We start from the raw sequence: 18,782 nt of genomic DNA, 5'->3' as shown, positions 1-18,782 counted from the left end.
TGTCTTGATTTACATTCTATGGGAACATCTCTTTCAGTGTTGTGTGACACATAAAGTGTTAAAATAAAATAAAAACCCTGGAAAAGCAGCGACTTAAAGGAAATTTGTCAACAGGTTTTTGCGCTACAGTATAATGTAGGGGCAGATAGCGTGATTCCAGTGATGTCACTTGCTTAGAAGTTTCCTGAGGTTTCAATACAATCAGTGTTTTATTGGTAGGAGATTATCACTGTAGGAATAGGTGTCACGTGCAGGGCAGTCCAGCTGAATCTGTGTAACCCGCACTCCATCGATTGGCAGATTGCGGACAGTGCACTCAGTGGGATGTGGGCGGGGTTATACAGAGCTCAGCATTCTGAGCACCGCTGCATCTACAGCAGAGAAAACAGGGATTTTATCAAAATTGCACCAATCAGTCCAGCAAGTGATACATCACTGGAATTCGGGTCTCTACCCCTACATCATGCTGCTCTCAGACTCCATAGCAGAAACCTGCTGACACATTCTTTAACCCCTTCTTCGTGTGTACCTTTCATGTACATATCTCCCAAGTTGTTTTTCTATGTCTCCCATACCCAGAATATGCCAGCGCTTTGTTACAGTCGGCATCCTGCCCCGACTAGAGCTAGCGCCGGTTGTTGCTTTTTGACCTCATATCTGCCATTTTTGACAGTGGCTTTTAAGGTGTGTGATTGCAACCTGTCGAATGCCCGTTGACTCCCGTGAGCTGGGGTCTGCTGAAGATCCCCATGGATGCCATGTTGGTACTCCTGTGAATATACAGTGGGGAAAAAAAGTATTTAGTCAGTCAGCAATAGTGCAAGTTCCACCACTTAAAAAGATGAGAGGCGTCTGTAATTTACATCATAGGTAGACCTCAACTATGGGAGACAAACTGAGAAAAAAAAATCCAGAAAATCACATTGTCTATTTTTTTTTTTCATTTTATTTGCATATAATGGTGGAAAATAAGTATTTGGTCAGAAACAAAATTTCATCTCAATACTTTGTGATATATCCTTTGTTGGCAATGACAGAGGTCAAACGTTTTCTGTAAGTCTTCACAAGGTTGCCACACACTGTTGTTGGTATGTTGGCCCATTCCTCCATGCAGATCTCCTCTAGAGCAGTGATGTTTTTGGCTTTTCGCTTGGCAACACGGACTTTCAACTCCCTCCAAAGGTTTTCTATAGGGTTGAGATCTGGAGACTGGCTAGGCCACTCCAGGACCTTGAAATGCTTCTTACGAAGCTACTCCTTCGTTGCCCTGGCGGTGTGCTTTGGATCATTGTCATGTTGAAAGACCCAGCCACGTTTCATCTTCAATGCCCTTGCTGATGGAAGGAGGTTTGCACTCAAAATCTCACGATACATGGCCCCATTCATTCTTTCATGTACCCGGATCAGTCGTCCTGGCCCCTTTGCAGAGAAACAGCCCCAAAGCATGATGTTTCCACCACCATGCTTTACAGTAGGTATGGTGTTTGATGGATGCAACTCGGTATTCTTTTTCCTCCAAACACGACAAGTTGTGTTTCTACCAAACAGTTCCAGTTTGGTTTCATCAGACAATAGGACATTCTCCCAAAACTCCTCTGGATCATCCAAATGCTCTCTAGCAAACTTCAGACGGGCCCGGACATGTACAGGCTTAAGCAGTGGGACACGTCTGGCACTGCAGGATCTGAGTCCATGGTGGCGTAGTGTGTTACTTATGGTAGGCCTTGTTACATTGGTCCCAGCTCTCTGCAGTTCATTCACTAGGTCCCCCTGCGTGGTTCTGGGATTTTTGCTCACCGTTCTTGTGATCATTCTGACCCCACGGGGTGGGATTTTGCGTGGAGCACCAGATCGAGGGAGATTATCAGTGGTCTTGTATGTCTTCCATTTTCTAATTATTGCTCCCACAGTTGATTTCTTCACTCCAAGCTGGTTGGCTATTGCAGATTCAGTCTTCCCAGCCTGGTGCAGGGCTACAATTTTGTTTCTGGTGTCCTTTGACAGCTCTTTGGTCTTCACCATAGTGGAGTTTGGAGTCAGACTGTTTGAGGGTGTGCACAGGTGTCTTTTTATACTGATAACAAGTTTAAACAGGTGCCATTACTACAGGTAATGAGTGGAGGAAAGAGGAGACTCTTAAAGAAGAAGTTACAGGTCTGTGAGAACCAGAAATCTTGATTGCTTGTTTCTGACCAAAAACTTATTTTCCACCATAATATGCAAATAAAATGAAAAAAAAACAGACAATGTGATTTTCTGGATTTTTTTTTCTCAGTTTGTCTCCCATAGTTGAGGTCTACCTATGATGTAAATTACAGACGCCTCTCATCTTTTTAAGTGGTGGAACTTGCACTATTGCTGACTGACTAAATACTTTTTTTCCCCACTGTATATCTTCCCCCAACAAAATGCCATCAAGTCATTGTATGCACCCCAAAATGGCACCAATAATAATGTCTAGCTCACCACACACAGGACAGATTCTCTCAGCTCCATTGATGGGAAAACTGAGAAGATGAGGGGTCTCGGGAGGTGCGGACACAAGCCGCATTATTGCTTTACACGATGGCGATCGCTAATAGCGCTGACCTGAGCGATCACGCTGCTGTTATCGTTTATACCACACACTATAAAACCCCAAAACTTCAAGTATAGAAAAAATGTGTGGAAAGGTTTTAAAAGTTTTTTTCAGAAAACTTTGCTCAAGTTGCAATTTTCAATGTAAAAACAATTAAACTGTTCCGCCCCCTCCCTGGGTCCATTTCTGCCCCTCCTGTCACTGTCTGCGCTCCGATGTAGCGTCAGCGTCACGTCAGCCAGTCACTGAGCGCATGGGGTCTACAGTGGCAGAGCTGCTGCGCTCAGTGATTGGCTACAGCGTTGTCAGAGTGACATCACTGCCCAATAACCGACACTAGGGCAGCGGAGGAGGTGGAATGCCTTATTCAAAGAAAAGAATTACAGGCAAAAGATTTTAGAAAGTGGATAACCCCCTTTAACCCTTTTGGTCGACTACATAGTGTAGGTTTGTGCTAACCTTCTGATCGCTGTCCTGTCCTCCTCCTTCACCTGTGACTGTTAGCTTTATTTTAGAATGATGTAATAACATCTCACTTTTTTCCTCCAGCCCCGGCGTATTATTTCCAGCAGCTACTCTGGTACAGGTACGTACGGCTTGGAGGAGGGTTACTAGTTTATAAAGTTTAAGGGGTTAATAAAGAATTTGGAATATTGTTTATTTTTGCTTAGTGTTTTCATGTCGGCCATTAATGGGATTTTTCTGATGCGCTTCTGTTTTTGTGGCGGTGTCTCTGAAGAAGAATGATGTCGATGTCGCTCGAAAACTTGGCCATCAGGCATTGATTGGAACCCAATAAAAGGGGGTCTCTGATTACTATTGAATGTGGGGCCAAGGGGTGTGACATCGGGAGTGGGCTTCCTCTGTCAGACCATCACCCCTTGAATCATGATCTTAACTACGAAAGCCACGGACCTGATAAAGGCACCAAAAAAAATCTAAGCCTAGTTCCACATTGCGTCTTTGTGCGCTGCGCATCGTGCGCAAGTAGGAATGCATGCAAAAAACCATCATGCGGTTGCATTTTTTACGCGCATTCGTTCTCTAGGGGGTAAAATTAGTGTCTACACGTTTACTCGTAAAATACATGCGTACGCAGGTGCACGCCTGCGTTCCCATAGACTGTAATGTGTTATGACGTATTCCACGCGCAAGTGTACGCATGCGGTTTTTTTTACGCCTTTGGATGGACCAGAAAATGCAGCAGGTTGCATCTGGCGCATCTAGATGCACACCTTGAAAAAACCGCCTGCCCATGAAAATGCAGACGAACGCATGCAAACACAAGACCATGCGTACGCCATGTTAAACATAGGTACGCATGCGCACGATGCGCTGCGCAAAAAAACGCTAATGTGAAACCAGCCTAATTAAGGTAACTGGAGCAAGTAATGTCCCCCAAATTGCGAATGTGGCTGCCTTGGTTTGCTCGTTCCCATAGCGGAATTTGACATCCTCATATGTGTCTACATGAGTTGGGGTCGGGAGATTTGAGGGCGCAGCTGTGATCAGAGGTATAAAGCTTGCCTCCGGTCACTGGTGTCAGCTGATGGGACTACTGACACCTGCTGCCGCTAACTACAGTGAGGACAGGAGCGGCGGATGGAAGTATTCATTAGCAGCTCCTGAGCTGTAAATAAAATAATTAAAAAACTGTGTGGGTTCCCCTGTATATTTGCTAACAACCACAAAAAACTCACAGCTGGGGGCTGCAACACTCAACTGTCAGCTTCAGCAAGGCTGGTTATCAAAAATAGAGGGGACTCACTCCATATATTTTTTTTTTTCTAATTTTTATTTAAATAATTAAAAACGTCGTGGTGTCCCCCCATTTTTGACAACCAACCTTGCTAAAGCAGATAGCTGTGGTCTGGAATTCTCAGGCTCGTAAGGGGCCATGGATATTGCCCCCCCCCCCCACCTTGAGGGGTGCAGCTTTTAGAAAATACCCAAAAGTGACACCTTTCTATCATATAGACCCCTCAAAGTGACTTCAAATGTGATGTGGTCCCTAAAAAAAAATAAAAAATGGTGTTGTATAAATAAAAGAAATTGCTGGTCAACTTTTAACCCTTATAACTTCCTAAAGAAAAAAAAAAAAATTTTGGTTCCAAAATTGTGCAGATGTAAAGTAAACATGTGGGAAAAGTTACTTATTACGTTTTTTGTGTGCCGTATGTCTGTGATTTAAGGGCATGAAAATTCAAAGTTGGAAATTTGCGAAATTTTTAAAATTTTCGCCAAATTTCCGTTTTTTTCACTAATAAACACAAGTCATCTCAAAGAAATTTTACCACTATCATGAAGTACAATATGTCACGAGAAAACAGTGTCAGAATCACCGGGATCCATGGAAGCGTTTCAGAGTTATGACCTCATAAAGGGACAGTGGTCAGAATTGTAAAAATTGTCCCGGTCATGAACGTGCAACAAACACGAAAAGAATGGGAAGTCAGGAAGGGGAAAGCTTCTCTACGTCTTCTGCATTTGCCAATAATAATGCAGCTGTGCACGAACGTGAATGTGAACACCGCTACAGATCAACCCAGAAATGAGCTGGAGAAGACTTGTTTATGGGCTGGCATCTGTTCCTGCGCCCATTCTGAATTTACTCCCTCTGCAGATCCCCTCTCGCTCTTTTACCACCAGCCAAATATGTCTCAGTAGTAATTGATACAGAGCGAAGCGCGTCTATGCCTTTACGAGAGAAACACTAAGTGTAATATAAAAGCTGTCTAACAAAACAATTGCACCACTGAAATATTAAAATCTCCTTGTCGTAAAATTCTTTACTGCCCTATTATCTCCGAACACAAAACTCTCACTCTCCACATAAAGGTGTCAGCCGGAGTCGTCCTCTGTTACCGAGCCGTCAACGAGGCGTCACGGGCAGAACGGGGAAAGCTATCAGCTGCTTGTTACTCAGCTGCTCTTCGGGGCGTCCTTACTTTTGGTTTCAGATAATAACATTTCCCTGGGGAAAAAAAAATTAAATTTGTAAATTGCAACATTTTCCAAATATCATGGTGACCTGTCATTGCACTTTTTACCCGACTGTTGGCCGAATTGCAGCTGCTCTGTTAAGACTCTGCCCAATGGTCATCTCTCCCTAGGATAAGTCGCTTATCACTTTTATTAATTTTCTTATCATTTTACTAAAATTTTAGTCCTTTCTTTTCAGGATAACTCACTAAGGAAGTCTTTTAAAGCAGGGTTCCCCAACTCCAGTCCTCAAGGCCCACCAACAGATCATGTTTTCAGGATTTCCTTTGTATTGCACAGGTGAAGCAATTATCACCGGAGGAATACTAAGGAAATCCTGAAAACATGATCTGTTGGTGGGCCTTGAGGACAGGAGTTGGGGAACCCTGTTTTAAAGTGAATGTAGCATCAGAATTTTTTCTTTCTCGTTTTCTGATTCTTTCCCTTTTTTTCCTTCCCTTCTTTTCTAATTCTTTCCCTTTTTTTCCTTCCCTTCTTTTCTAATTCTTTCCCTTTTTTTTCCCCTTCCCTTCTTTTCCAAATATATATTACTTTTTCTCCTTTTTTCCTCCCCCATCCCCCCTTTGACTTTGCTATATAAGGGCTGTTTTTTTACAAGACGAGTTGTAGTTTCTATGAACAACATTCATTTAACATATAATGTGCTGATAATTTTCCAAGTGCAGAGAAAAATACGCAATTGCGCCTTTGTTATTGGGGGTGGAGGGAGTGGTGTTTGATTTACAGTGTTTATGGTGCGATAAAATGACCTGGTAACTTCATTCTGTGTCAGTACAATTATAGTGATAAGACTTTTATAGTGGGTTTTTTTTTTTTAATGTTTTTTAATATATTTTCAAAAAAAATTCAGAAATATATAAAAAAAAAAAAAAAGTAAATATTTAAATACTGTCAGGAGCTTCTGAAACCCGTAGCTTTTTCATATTTCCATCAATAAGGCTTGTAGGTTTCTTTTGTACCATTTTGATGTACAATGCAGCGACCGAATTGTTACCAAATGTTGTGTTTTTACTAATTATAAAGGGGTGATTTAATTTTAAAGTATTTTTTTTTTTTTTTTTTTTTTTTTATTCTTTTAAAACTATTTTTTTTCCTTTTTAATCAATCCTAAGGGACTTTAATTGCTTGCGTTATGCTCTAAAATATAGTAAAAAAATTACTGATCGCCTTTTGAATCCGCTTCATAGAAGTATCAAAACGGTGGCAAAGAGGGCCCGTTATTGCAGTGACTCCCTACAGCCTTGTCGCGGAGAGGTTGGTGGATGCTGAAATGATAGTGTGGTGCGATCGGGCCATTTACATGCCACTGTCGGTGATTGGTAGCGGCATTTAAATGAGATGGGCGGCAGCGATCGGCGCTCGCTCTGGTTGCTGCTGTTAGGATCAGGTGCTGGCTTCATAACTCATCAGGCATCTGCATGGTAAGGCCACATACACACGTTCAGTATTTGTAAGGCAAAACCAGGAGTGGATGAAACAGGCAGAAGTGGTGACCTGTTTCTATTATACTTCTCCAATTGATCGGTTTTGGCTTACAAATACTGATGTGATTGTGGCTTATGAGGAAGATTCCGTTCGTGCACTCAAGATAAACCCTACTAATGCGTCTGATGTCAGGAAGATGTCCTTTAAGAGTGCAGTAGAATGGGCTGCGATTTCTCCTTTCTGAGCTTCTCATCGATGTCTATGGATTCCATTGAAGTAAACCAATCCTGTAGTCATCACATGGTATTGGGTCGAAATACACACAATCTGATTTTTCCATGCAATTTCTTTTTTCTTAAATTGAAGCATGTATTGAAGCTCATACTATTTCTATATATTTATCAAGCTAATATAATGTGTTTTCTTGTCTCCTCCCCTCCCCATCAGCAGTCCAGCTAAATTTTGCCTTCCATCCGGCCTCATCCGTCTGGTCAACAAGCAAATCAACTGGCATCTAGTGCTGACGAGGTAAGGACTGAGCCGGGTTCCTTACCATTAGGCTGGATTCACACTCCATACTTGCACCACGATGCACGGACTGGCCGTACCCACGCTGTGCAGCTTCATAAATGCCTATGTGGTTTTTGAATTTGGGTCAGTAGACCCACTGCTGGTATGTGCTTTGGGGTCCTGCAAAACAGATGCACAAATCTGGTCTTATCTTGTGCTCTTCTGCTCTTTTAACTTGCCTATTGAGATGTCGGAGACGGCGAGTGCGGCGCTCTCCCGATGTCGGAGACGGCGAGTGCGGCGCTCTCCCGATGTCGGAGACGGCGAGTGCGGCGCTCTCCCGATGTCGGAGACGGCGAGTGCGGCGCTCTCCCGATGTCGGAGACGGCGAGTGCGGCGCTCTCCCGATGTCGGAGACGGCGAGTGCGGCGCTCTCCCGATGTCGGAGACGGCGAGTGCGGCGCTCTCCCGATGTCGGAGACGGCGAGTGCGGCGCTCTCCCGATGTCGGAGACGGCGAGTGCGGCGCTCTCCCGATGTCGGAGACGGCGAGTGCGGCGCTCTCCCGATGTCGGAGACGGCGAGTGCGGCGCTCTCCCGATGTCGGAGACGGCGAGTGCGGCGCTCTCCCGATGTCGGAGACGGCGAGTGCGGCGCTCTCCCGATGTCGGAGACGGCGAGTGCGGCGCTCTCCCGATGTCGGAGACGGCGAGTGCGGCGCTCTCCCGATGTCGGAGACGGCGAGTGCGGCGCTCTCCCGATGTCGGAGACGGCGAGTGCGGCGCTCTCCCGATGTCCCCTAGAGAATGAATTCAGTGCAGGTGAGCATATCCGACCTCCCCTCTATCTATACGAGGCTCTACAATGTCCCGTTACTTCTGGTCACATGACCACCCTGCAACACCACAGAATCCCGACAGCGTGCGGTGCGTGAGCTGTAAGTATCCAGAAGTCTGCAGTCACCTAGACTGACCAGACTTGCATCAGAAAACTGGACAACCCCCTTTAAAAACTTGGGTCAAAGTTTTTACATTTTTGGAACATTTAGGAGCCTTAACTCTTAGAAACAGTAGTAAGTATGAAGAAAGCCTCTAGCCATGGAGAACCCTAAAAATCCATGCAAGGAAAGGACAGCCGATTGATTTACATGAGAAGTGTAATACTTTATGTCCCCTGTGGTGGCGCTCTCAGGATATTGCCCCAGGATCAGTCTACAGATCGCTGCCCGACCACTGCTGTGTCTACTGGGTGATAAAATTCAGGAGTTATGTCGGAGAGAGAAATTACCGTTTGACGCCATAACTTAGTAGCTCAGTCATCGTTTCAGCGCATTTTTCTAGCTGTGCTTTTTTTTTTTTTCAGTAACGGAAAGTTATTGGCCGCTGTTCAGGACCAGTGCATCGAGATCAGGTGAGTCGGGATTACAGATTGTGACCATAGTATTGTAGTCTGACTGGTATATCGACGACTGCAGGTTCAAGTATCCAAAGAAGTTTCATTAAAAATATTAAAAAAAATATATTTTTAAAAATTAAAGTATAAAGTTTTCCTCAAATGTAAATGGCAACATATGAAAAAAAAAAAAATTACGTATTTGGTTATGCCATGTTCATAAGGTGAACGGTGAAGCAGGGAAAAAAATAATCTTTCTTATTAGTTTATTTGTTTTACTTTATTTAATTTATTTTTTGAAAATTGCTTTCCCCTCAAGTATTACAATAAAAAGTGGTTAAAAATGTATAGAATGTAATATAAACCCCTAAGAAAAGCATCAATCAAAACTTGAGCTCGCCACGCACAAAAGCGACACATCTTCATTGATGAAGGACAAAAAATGATCTTTAAAAAAAAAAAAAAAGTTTGATTTCATACGAACGTCTCCGAAAATCCAGTACAGAACCAAAGTGAATTATTAAAATCTTTATTGTATCCAAAGTGCACAAGGCACATGGATTAACACCACGTGACAAGACCAGTAAGTGAAGGTGGAGGAACACTGAGCACAAGTTATTATGTAGATAGAGGAGGAGTGACGCCGAAAAAGGACAGTGAATAATCGGATCAAGTCCTATAATCCTTCCTTCTGTTCCAAAGTGCATCCTGATCTCTACATAGAATAGTGATGAATAGTGCAAAATAAGGCAAGATGAAACCATATACACCATGTAAAAAGATGTGTGTATAAAACAATGTGCCAGTGCACGATAAATGCAGCTCTTAATTAATAATGCAGGAAGTAATAACATTTAATAATCTCAATTCATAATAAATGATGCAATACCAAGAATAAATAACCTAAAAAATATGAAAAGATAATGGATCAAGAGTCACATCAGTGTAAGAGTAATAAAGGTCTACAGACGCATATTGCCTTCCAATGTAGGTTTCGCAATGCTTCCTCAGGGAGCGGTGAGTAAGGGGAACAGACAGGTGTAAATGGGGTGGAGCGCTTACTATAATGAGGTTCATAAGTGAACAAAGCACTTAATCTTAAACAAAGCAAAACTACTACTTGTCTCTCAAAGGGAAAAAAGTATATGTTCATGGGGGGGAAGGGAGATATGGGTGTGAAAAGAAGGGACGGGGAAACAAAAGTACAAAATCTAAAGTGTCCGTATGGGTTCAGTAGAAAAATCTCTAAGCCCATGCTAGAGCAGACCGCCGCTGCTTTTGCTGCAGTGTTTTGTTCGTTTGGTTGGGGGTCTCGAGGCTGACCCCCACCGATCTACAAAGCATTTTAGGCCTTGTCACTTACTGGAGATCTCCCCCATAGCAGATTCCCTCTCCGATCAGAGATGGGACAAGTGATTAATGTGTATTAAGACTGGACATCTAAGAAATGGTTCTGTGCAAAAATGTTAGCGCTCCCACCCCTTCCCCACCCCCCACAATTATTTGTAAGAAAACTTCCAGATTTAATTCCTCGTTGTCCTCCCAGCCCTGATGGCCGCACATTTTTCAGTGTTTGTAAAAACCCATCACTCTTGTATAGTCATCAAGCTTTAATTTCCCTATTGTGTTCTGTTTCAGGTCTGCAAAAGATGACTTTGGCTCTGTTATAGGAAAATGTCAGGGTGAGTGATTATACAGTGTGCACGTGCTGCCCGCCATCTTTTCTACTCGGCAGCAAAAGAAAATCATCCAATTTAAAGGAACAGTCCGAGCAAAAGCGATCGTGTTCTGCCTAGTGCACCGCCTTCTGGCGGCCTGCCTAGTGCGCCGCCTTCTGGCGGCCTGCCTAGTGCGCCGCCTTCTGGCGGCCTGCCTAGTGCGCCGCCTTCTGGCGGCCTGCCTAGTGCGCCGCCTTCTGGCGGCCTGCCTAGTGCGCCGCCTTCTGGCGGCCTGCCTAGTGCGCCGCCTTCTGGCGGCCTGCCTAGTGCGCCGCCTTCTGGCGGCCTGCCTAGTGCGCCGCCTTCTGGCGGCCTGCCTAGTGCGCCGCCTTCTGGCGGCCTGCCTAGTGCGCCGCCTTCTGGCGGCCTGCCTAGTGCGCCGCCTTCTGGCGGCCTGCCTAGGCGTGATGCTGCATGTAGGTTGGCCTGGAATGGGTCCTTTTTAACGCCGTGTCGTCCATGTATGACTGCAATCCTTTGCCACTACATTTCCCAGCATTCAGCACAGTATGTCCTCTGACTGTAGAGCATGGAAGGGGTTGGCGTTTTACATCGGCTGGAGATCGGAAAGTTGCTGATCCCTAAATAGGAAACGCCGATCATTCGGAGGTCTTGACCGTGTGGGATTGGTCTAAACCCAAGAGAAGGCAGTGAAGGCTCCTACTCCAGTAGAAGATCTGTGATGGCACTGGGTGATGTCTAGAGTTGAGCTGAAAGGATCACAGGTCCCTCGTCCATCGGCCACGTGTAGTCCAGGGCTGACACTCCAGGGTGCAGGGCTGGGGATGCTGGCAGGCAGGAGAAGGCTCGCAAGGACTTGGTCTGGCAGTCAGGGACTACCAACGTGGCCGCTGCCCCAGGGTCCTGCCAATCACTTTGTTTACCTTTAGGGTATGTGCACACGTAGTTTTTAGTCTCTGCGGATTTTGTAGAGAAAACCGCAGGAAATCCGCAGGACAAAGTGCTGCGGTTTTTCTGCGGTTTATCTGCGGATTATCTGCGTTTTTTCTGCGGTTTTGCCCTGCGGTTTTACACCTCATAATGGATGAGGTGTAAAACCGCAGCGTTTCTGCACCAAACAATTGACATGCTGCGGATTGTTAACCGCAGCAAAACCGCGCGGAAAAAAACGCAGCATGTGCACAGCTTTTTTTTTATTTCCATAGGAAATAAAGGTACTGTACAACGCAGCAAAATCTGCTGCGTTTCTGCAGAGCCAAAAACGCTGCGGAAATGCAGCAGAATCCGCAGCGTGTGCACATACCCTTAGTGTTCCCCCGTTCCAATGACTTTGAATAGTTTTGTTCCTTAATTTCCCTTCCAGTCTTACAGATGAGTCCTTTCTTGCCTTTCCTCGTAAAAGATTGTCAGCGCTGTTCACTTCTGCAGCGGGGGGTGAGGGGTGACGTCACTTCTCCGCTCGGGCGTTTACCAGATCAGTGGACACTATCCTAGTGATATCTAGTGACCAGGACAAGGAGCACAATTCCTGCTGATCAAGAACCCAATCCCACAGGATTCAGTAGTCGCAACGTCCCCAGCGCCGCTCGCCTCCCAATGTGGAAGTGAGCAGTGCCGGAATAGTCCTTAAAGGGGTATTCACATCTCCAAGACCCTATCCCAATATGTAGTAGGTGTAATAAAAATATTAGCAAATACCTCCAACTAGAAATGTAGCATAGTTCTGCTGGCTAGCTATGTTGCTTACCTCACATGCAGGGCATAGCAGTAGCTTAAATAGCCATGGTTGCGACCACTGAGTTATTTAGTTACTAGTGGTCATTACCATGGATACCCATGCTACTGCAGTGTCCTGCATACGAGGTAAGGACATTGGTTATCAGGAGAACTGTATTACATTTCTAATTGGAGGTATTTGCTATTAATGATAATGATGATAGTTATAATGATGATGAAAATAGTAATAATAATAATTTAAAATTATAATATACCTACAACATATTGGGACAGGAACCTGGAGATGGAAATACCCCTTTCAAAACTCTTTATTTATTTTTTTTAATTTATGCATCCTGAAAGTGCTTCTCTGGTTCTGGCACGATTTTAGTTTTTCTGCTGCGCCAATTTTGGATCAGCCCTGTGACCATGTTGTTGGTCTGAGCTTTCAATCTTCAGTATTCTGACAAGCACTAGGCCGGGACTTAGTCCTGTCACTGTCAGCTGGTACAACTAAGAAGCGCAGCCACAGGCTTGACTTCATAGGTGAACGTGATATATATATATATATATTTTTTTTTTTATTGCAGGTTTTTACGTAATGCAGTAATACAAGTGATCGAATGGTTGTAGGTTCCAGCCCCCTAGGAGGACTTAAACAAACAAAAAAAAGTTTTAAAAAATTAGAAGATTTTACATCAACCCCTGTTTCCTCATACTGAAAAAAAAAATTAAAATCCAATCATATTTTGTATTGACTTATCAGAATATAATATAATCTATCCAATAAGCTGAAGTGAGAGTTGAGAGGCGGGGTGCCTGCTAGGCCATCTCTTCTGATTTAGCGAAAGATCTGGTCCCCTGTTATGTCAAGCACCAGATCATCATTGTTGTTCGAATTTCCCCCCTCCACGCTGTATAAACTTGATGCTTATTGGATGTATCTGGTCAGGTGATCTGTAGTGAGGAGGGTGCAGCCTAAGGATGTGGCGCCCTTTATCAGGGTGTGCAGAATTATTAGGCAGATCTGAAAAGTCACAAATTGTTACCAGTCTTGCAGTCTGGGCTGTGGAGTTGGTAAGCCACAGTTGCGGCTCCGACTCCGACTCCTTCATAAATGGCCAATTCATAACAACAAATTTACTGTTGTAAAATATTAAACATCGTGCTTATTCAGTTTCTCACCATCATATAAGTAATCAGACCACTTAGAGCAAAAACTACATTTATTAGAATACAATTAGAATATAGCAAATAACTTTTATAAACTTTTCTAAACTGTAAGTAAATATGCAATAAACACTTTTATACAGTTAATAAGAAGAAATCTATATATTTGTCCTCCGAAAAAGTATTGCCTCTGTCAGATCCTCCTTCATGGATGCCCTCAAATCTGATCTACGGTAATTATTTTGAGAGCAGAGAACAACCTCTCTACACTAACTTGTGCTGGTGGCAAAGCAGTAACCACTCGGGCAACATCTCTGACAATGTCAGGATACAGAGGAATCGCTTGTTGCACTGTTATTTTTGATGAACGGTCAAATTTCTCAATTTCTTTTAGTGCACATGAAAAATTCTGCTGAAATGTACTGGCTGTGTTCCTTGATGGGGATGACTCTTCTATGCGGGAACGCTTTGCACGGTCCTTGTGATCCAAATATTTTTCGAAATTAAATTCTTCATCAGTTGATGATGAGGGTGAAGATGTGGCCGGACGACCAAATTCTTCTTGTTCCTCCTGACTGTTCTGCAACCCTTTCATCCTTACTGCTATTTCAAACAGAGCTTCTTTTCCTTTACTTAGCTGTTGATCATCTAGAAGAATCCGATGCATTGGGTCTACATAAACAGCTGCCAAAAGAATGTTATTTTGTAATAGTAGCTCCTCTCTCCGTTTCATTGATGTAGCAATGCCACTTGCAATTAACCCTCCTCTTTGGGACAGGCGAAACATCAGGTTCTTCCACTCCTTTAAGAAAATACCTGCAGTTAAGTCCTCTGCTTGTAATTTTTTAGTCACTGTAAATGGGTGCTCTAGCAATTTTTCCAGCTCAGTCACCTGATTCCACTGACTTTCATTTAGCGTCAGTTGAGGGTTAGCCATGTCTACAAGAAAGGTTTTCAGTTCAACCAAGCGCTGAATCATTAAGTAAGTACTGCCCCATCGTGTGGCTTGATCAATAATTGCCCCTTTTCCAGCACGTCTCTTCAAAATTGAGTCAACTTTAGGGGTTCTGGCAACAGTAGCCAATTTTCTCACCTTGCCAATCAGTGCAGCAGCATGTCCTTCTTGCAGACTGTCTCTTATAGCCAGCTGTAGCGTATGCACAACACAGCGCATGTGATGAATGAAAGAACATATTGACACAGTTTCAACAAGATCATCTAAACTATCATGTTGCTGTTCATCTGAAGCAACTTCAGTTTGCTCCTCAGTTACAATACTGTGTTCCTCTATTTCAAACATTTCTGTGTCTGTGGACCCAGAATGTTCTTCTAGCTGCTGGTCACCATCATTACTCTCATTCATTAGCTTAATAGTACTTATCATATTTGAAGCATTGTCAGTTACGACAGAAAGAACTTGCTCTTTTTTAAGTTCATAGTCTTGCAGAACCTTTTCCACCAAGACCTGGAGAAACTCACTGGTGTGATGAGCTTTGGTGTCTTTTACTGCCAATGTCTTGGTAACTATTTCATTTTTGTCACAAACAAATCGGACATTGATGGCAAAATAGTTCACTCTGTGACGTGTGCAGGCATCCATTTTAAGAAACAGAAAGCGTCCCTTGAGAGTTTTTTTAAGTTCTTCCTTTTGTTTAAAAGCTTCTTCGGTTACTAATTTTCTAATACTCTCTCCAAAGAAACACCAAGCTTGCGGGCCATTTCCCCATTCAGACACATAAAAGCTGGTCGTGAAAATAATGAAATAGGCACACTATCCTTTACAACAAGCTCTATGATCTGTTTTTTAAATGTATCTACTGTCATTGTCACAGTAACTTTGTCACTGACAAAATATCTTGCAACTGATGGCTGCAAAGTTCTCTGCTCCTTTGTTTGGCTGGAAGAGCTGGGCACTGGTTCATTGGTTTGGATGCAGTCTTTCTCATCCACTGCTTTCAGTACTTCTGGATGAAAGCGCTGTAAATGTCTCTTTAGATTAGAAGCTCTGGTAGGAGCATTTTTATCTTTGCCTGAATATGCACTCATCTTGGCTTCACAGCATTTGTTTTCGTCTGGATCATTTGTCATACACTGACAGACATAATGTTTTCTATCTTGAGTGATGGTGAAATGTTCAAATACAGCTGATTTAATGTGATGCTTCTTTGACATTTCTCAGGTTTTTAATTCTGCATTCACAATCCAAATGACAATTGTTTTTCCTAAAAACAATTGTACAAAATTATTGCCAGGTCGTACAACTGATATAGTGGTCAGTAATACTGTTATTATTCCTCATGTACTCAGTTAACTGATGCAAAGTTTGTTGAAAGGATAATACTTCTTACAGTCTTCCTCTTCTGAGTAGCAGGCAGCTGTGAGATGCTTGGAAGACGCACACCTAGTATGATCTAGTCTAGAGGAGGAGCTTTACTACTAAGAATTTGCAACACATTTTCACTTTCAGTTTCATACATTGTAAGTAGGGGGGTTGGGGCAGCATGAGGTTAACCAAGTATAAGATTAGATAAGGGCAGTGGAGAACAGTGACACACAAGAAGTAAGAAATGTCTCTATCTCCAGCAGAACTGCTTATCACTGTTGTTCATAGTTTGATAGAACATATATATTTGAGTAACATTTATAAAATTCATATGAAAGTTCAATTATGAAATATTAATACATTTTTTTTAAAGCTGGAGTCGGTACATTTCTACCGACTCCGACTCCAACCAAAACTAACTACGACTCCGACTCCACATCCCTGCTTGCAGAGGGAGGCCTGCTGGTGATGTCCTAGTTCTGTGATCACTGCCCAATATCTGAGGAACCAAAAGTTTTATATTGTAAATAGTCAATGATGCAAAAGAGAAAAGTACATTACCTGCCAAAGAGCTCCACTTCTACTCCGACACTGACAAGGTGGAGGTGGGCACTGCTGTGGGCTGGCATTATGAAAGATCATCTAGTTGGACCTTTTCAGGTTGCAGATGAACTCAAGATCAGCTCCCAAACCTTCTGCCAGATTTTAGAAGACACTTTCTTCAAGCAGAAGTACCGGAATAAGTCCGCATCTCACAAGGAAACCATGATTGTTTTACAGGACCATGACCTATGGCAGCATCGAAGTCTCCACTGCTTAAAAATGAAGAAGCAATGACCTGACCCCTTCCAAGCCTGACCTAAACCCTAATGAGAACCTGTGGTTCCTTCTTACACGCAGGGCTGTGGAGTCGGAGCCCATTTTGGTGGAGTTAGTGTCGTGGAAATGGAGGTGTCGGGAGGTTTAGCTTACCGACTCCACAGGCCTGGCACGGTTGTGGAGTCGGAATCATGGAAATTGAGCAGTTGGAGTGGGTGGTTTGGCTTACCGACTCCACAGCCCTGCTTACCTGGGAGGTTTACAGTCCCCTCTGTGATCAGTTTCTGGGGGGTTGTGGTTGGTGCTGCCCAAAAAGGTGATCATCAACCGACGAAGAAACTGACAGACTCCATGGATGGAGCCCACGACTGTTCTTGAGAAGAAGGGGCGGTAAAACTACTATATTGGTCTCTTATGGAAATGTGTTTTTGTACACTTTGAGCTGTTTGGTTTATTCTCACTGTAACAGGTGAAAATAAACAATTGAGATGGAAAATTTACATTATTATTGCATAATTCTGTACTAAAATATTTTCCTAAAACAGTCAAATCTTCAATTTTACTTTCTTAAATATTCAGGTTTATTAGCTTTTTGGACTGACCGACAGCACCTGAGTTGTTCAGGAATATCAAAAATCCATATGACCTGATAAAGTTGTGCGCAGCGCAGTAGATAAGTGGTAAGTGTTTACCAGTGTTTTTTTGTTTTTTTGCAGTTCCTAAAGACCCGACCCCCCAGTGGAGGCGCGTGGCGTGGAGTCATGACTGCACCTTGGTGGCTTATGCCGAGAGCACCGGGACCGTTCGGCTGTTCGATCTCATGGGCAGCGAACTTTTCGTCATCCCTCCGGTATATGAATCTTATTTGATTTTAGCACAACACTTATTGGCATGGGGGTTAGACATCCGAAAAAGGAATTCATGATCAAGGGATAGTAACGGCACAAACAGCGAATCCCCGGTGTCTGATCCCTGTCCGAGTACGAGATGTGGCGAGGCTTCATTTATGGGAGATAGAAAACAAGAGAAGAAAGCGGGGCTCCCTGTCTTTTCAAGGCTCAGAACAGAACTAAATAAAAGCTTATCTATGGATTATTATATAGATGGGTTTTCTTTCCTTTTGTTTGAAGTAAAAGACGAGAGTTTTTGGAGGATGCGGTTTTTGTCATCTAGAGGGTCTCGTTCAAAAATGCCAGCTTATGGCGGATATGTATGATGGGTTTATGTACACTGGACTATGGGATGGAGGATAATCATTATAATTTATTACTAACCACAGTTACTGTACCTGGGCAACGCCAGGCTCTTCAGCTAGTATAGTATATAGTAGCCTAAGGCCTATATAAAAGACATACATTATACCGACCCACATCCATGTTTTAAAGTGAGTATGAAGCGTGACATGCGGATTGGCCGCAGGTCTCCAGACCCAATGTCCATAACCTCATATTGACCGAAGCTGTCAAACTCATGTCAAGAGACCCGCAGCCGGTCTTGGCATCACGGCCCATGCTAAGTCCTTGAAACACTGAGGTGCCAATCTGGTCTAACAGTAAAGTGCAACTGCAGTAACCATTAAGGGTGTTCACTAGAGTAGATAGTGATATGATGAAAAAGGCAGAGTAGCCGATGACAAAGTAAGCCACATAAAGATAAAAGTAAAAATACAAATTGGTTTACATGGGTTTATACACCCGACGTGTGTTTCGCCAATGGCTTCATCTGGGGTGTGTCTACCTAACCAGTGACAAAATCTGTCATAATATCAAATCTCTTTCAAAATGAGTGCACTTATATATGCATGTAAAACTATTTCCCTGTTTAAAATAATAAAGCTGGTCATATTCTGGTCACACTTTCTCTTTTTACGCAAAATTTTTGTTGATTTCAGTGGCTCTTTTGGTTACTACACAGTAGTAGATAGTAACTTGAAAACGTGCCTGATAGAAAAAAAGTAAAAGGCAGGGTAACCGATAGCAAGTCACAGTAAGCCAACGTGTATAGATGGGTGTAAAGTGACCAAGTAGCTTTAAAGAGGTTCACCTTCCAATGTACACGCGACACTTGTTTCGCCAATGACTTCATCTGGGGTGGTTGTGAGTCCCAATTATTAATGGTGCCGGATAACAATAAACTGACACCAAAATAACTTTCAAAATAATTAATCA

General features: G+C 43.3%; 1 protein-coding gene across 3 annotated transcripts in view; it reads left to right on the top strand.

Moving 5' to 3' along the window:
* Nucleotides 1-18,782, top strand: part of NBAS (NBAS subunit of NRZ tethering complex) — an 816,956-nt gene that overhangs the window by 9,156 nt on the left and 789,018 nt on the right. For 2 of the 3 annotated variants that reach the window (XM_073568248.1, XM_073568250.1), the window contains exons 3-7: nucleotides 3,128-3,164; nucleotides 7,454-7,534; nucleotides 8,878-8,925; nucleotides 10,546-10,589; nucleotides 17,331-17,464. In XM_073568248.1, coding sequence (XP_073424349.1) covers nucleotides 3,128-3,164; nucleotides 7,454-7,534; nucleotides 8,878-8,925; nucleotides 10,546-10,589; nucleotides 17,331-17,464 — 344 coding nt within the window. The remainder of the gene's footprint in view (nucleotides 1-3,127; nucleotides 3,165-7,453; nucleotides 7,535-8,877; nucleotides 8,926-10,545; nucleotides 10,590-17,330; nucleotides 17,465-18,782) is intronic. The other variant, XM_073568249.1, reaches the window with a different exon arrangement.

This window comes from Dendrobates tinctorius, unplaced genomic scaffold (genome assembly GCF_039654945.1).
Source record: "Dendrobates tinctorius isolate UK_male_01 unplaced genomic scaffold, ASM3965494v1 ptg000021l, whole genome shotgun sequence".
Classification (NCBI taxonomy): Eukaryota; Metazoa; Chordata; class Amphibia; order Anura; family Dendrobatidae; genus Dendrobates; species Dendrobates tinctorius.
This window is presented reverse-complemented; position numbering and strand designations above follow the sequence as displayed.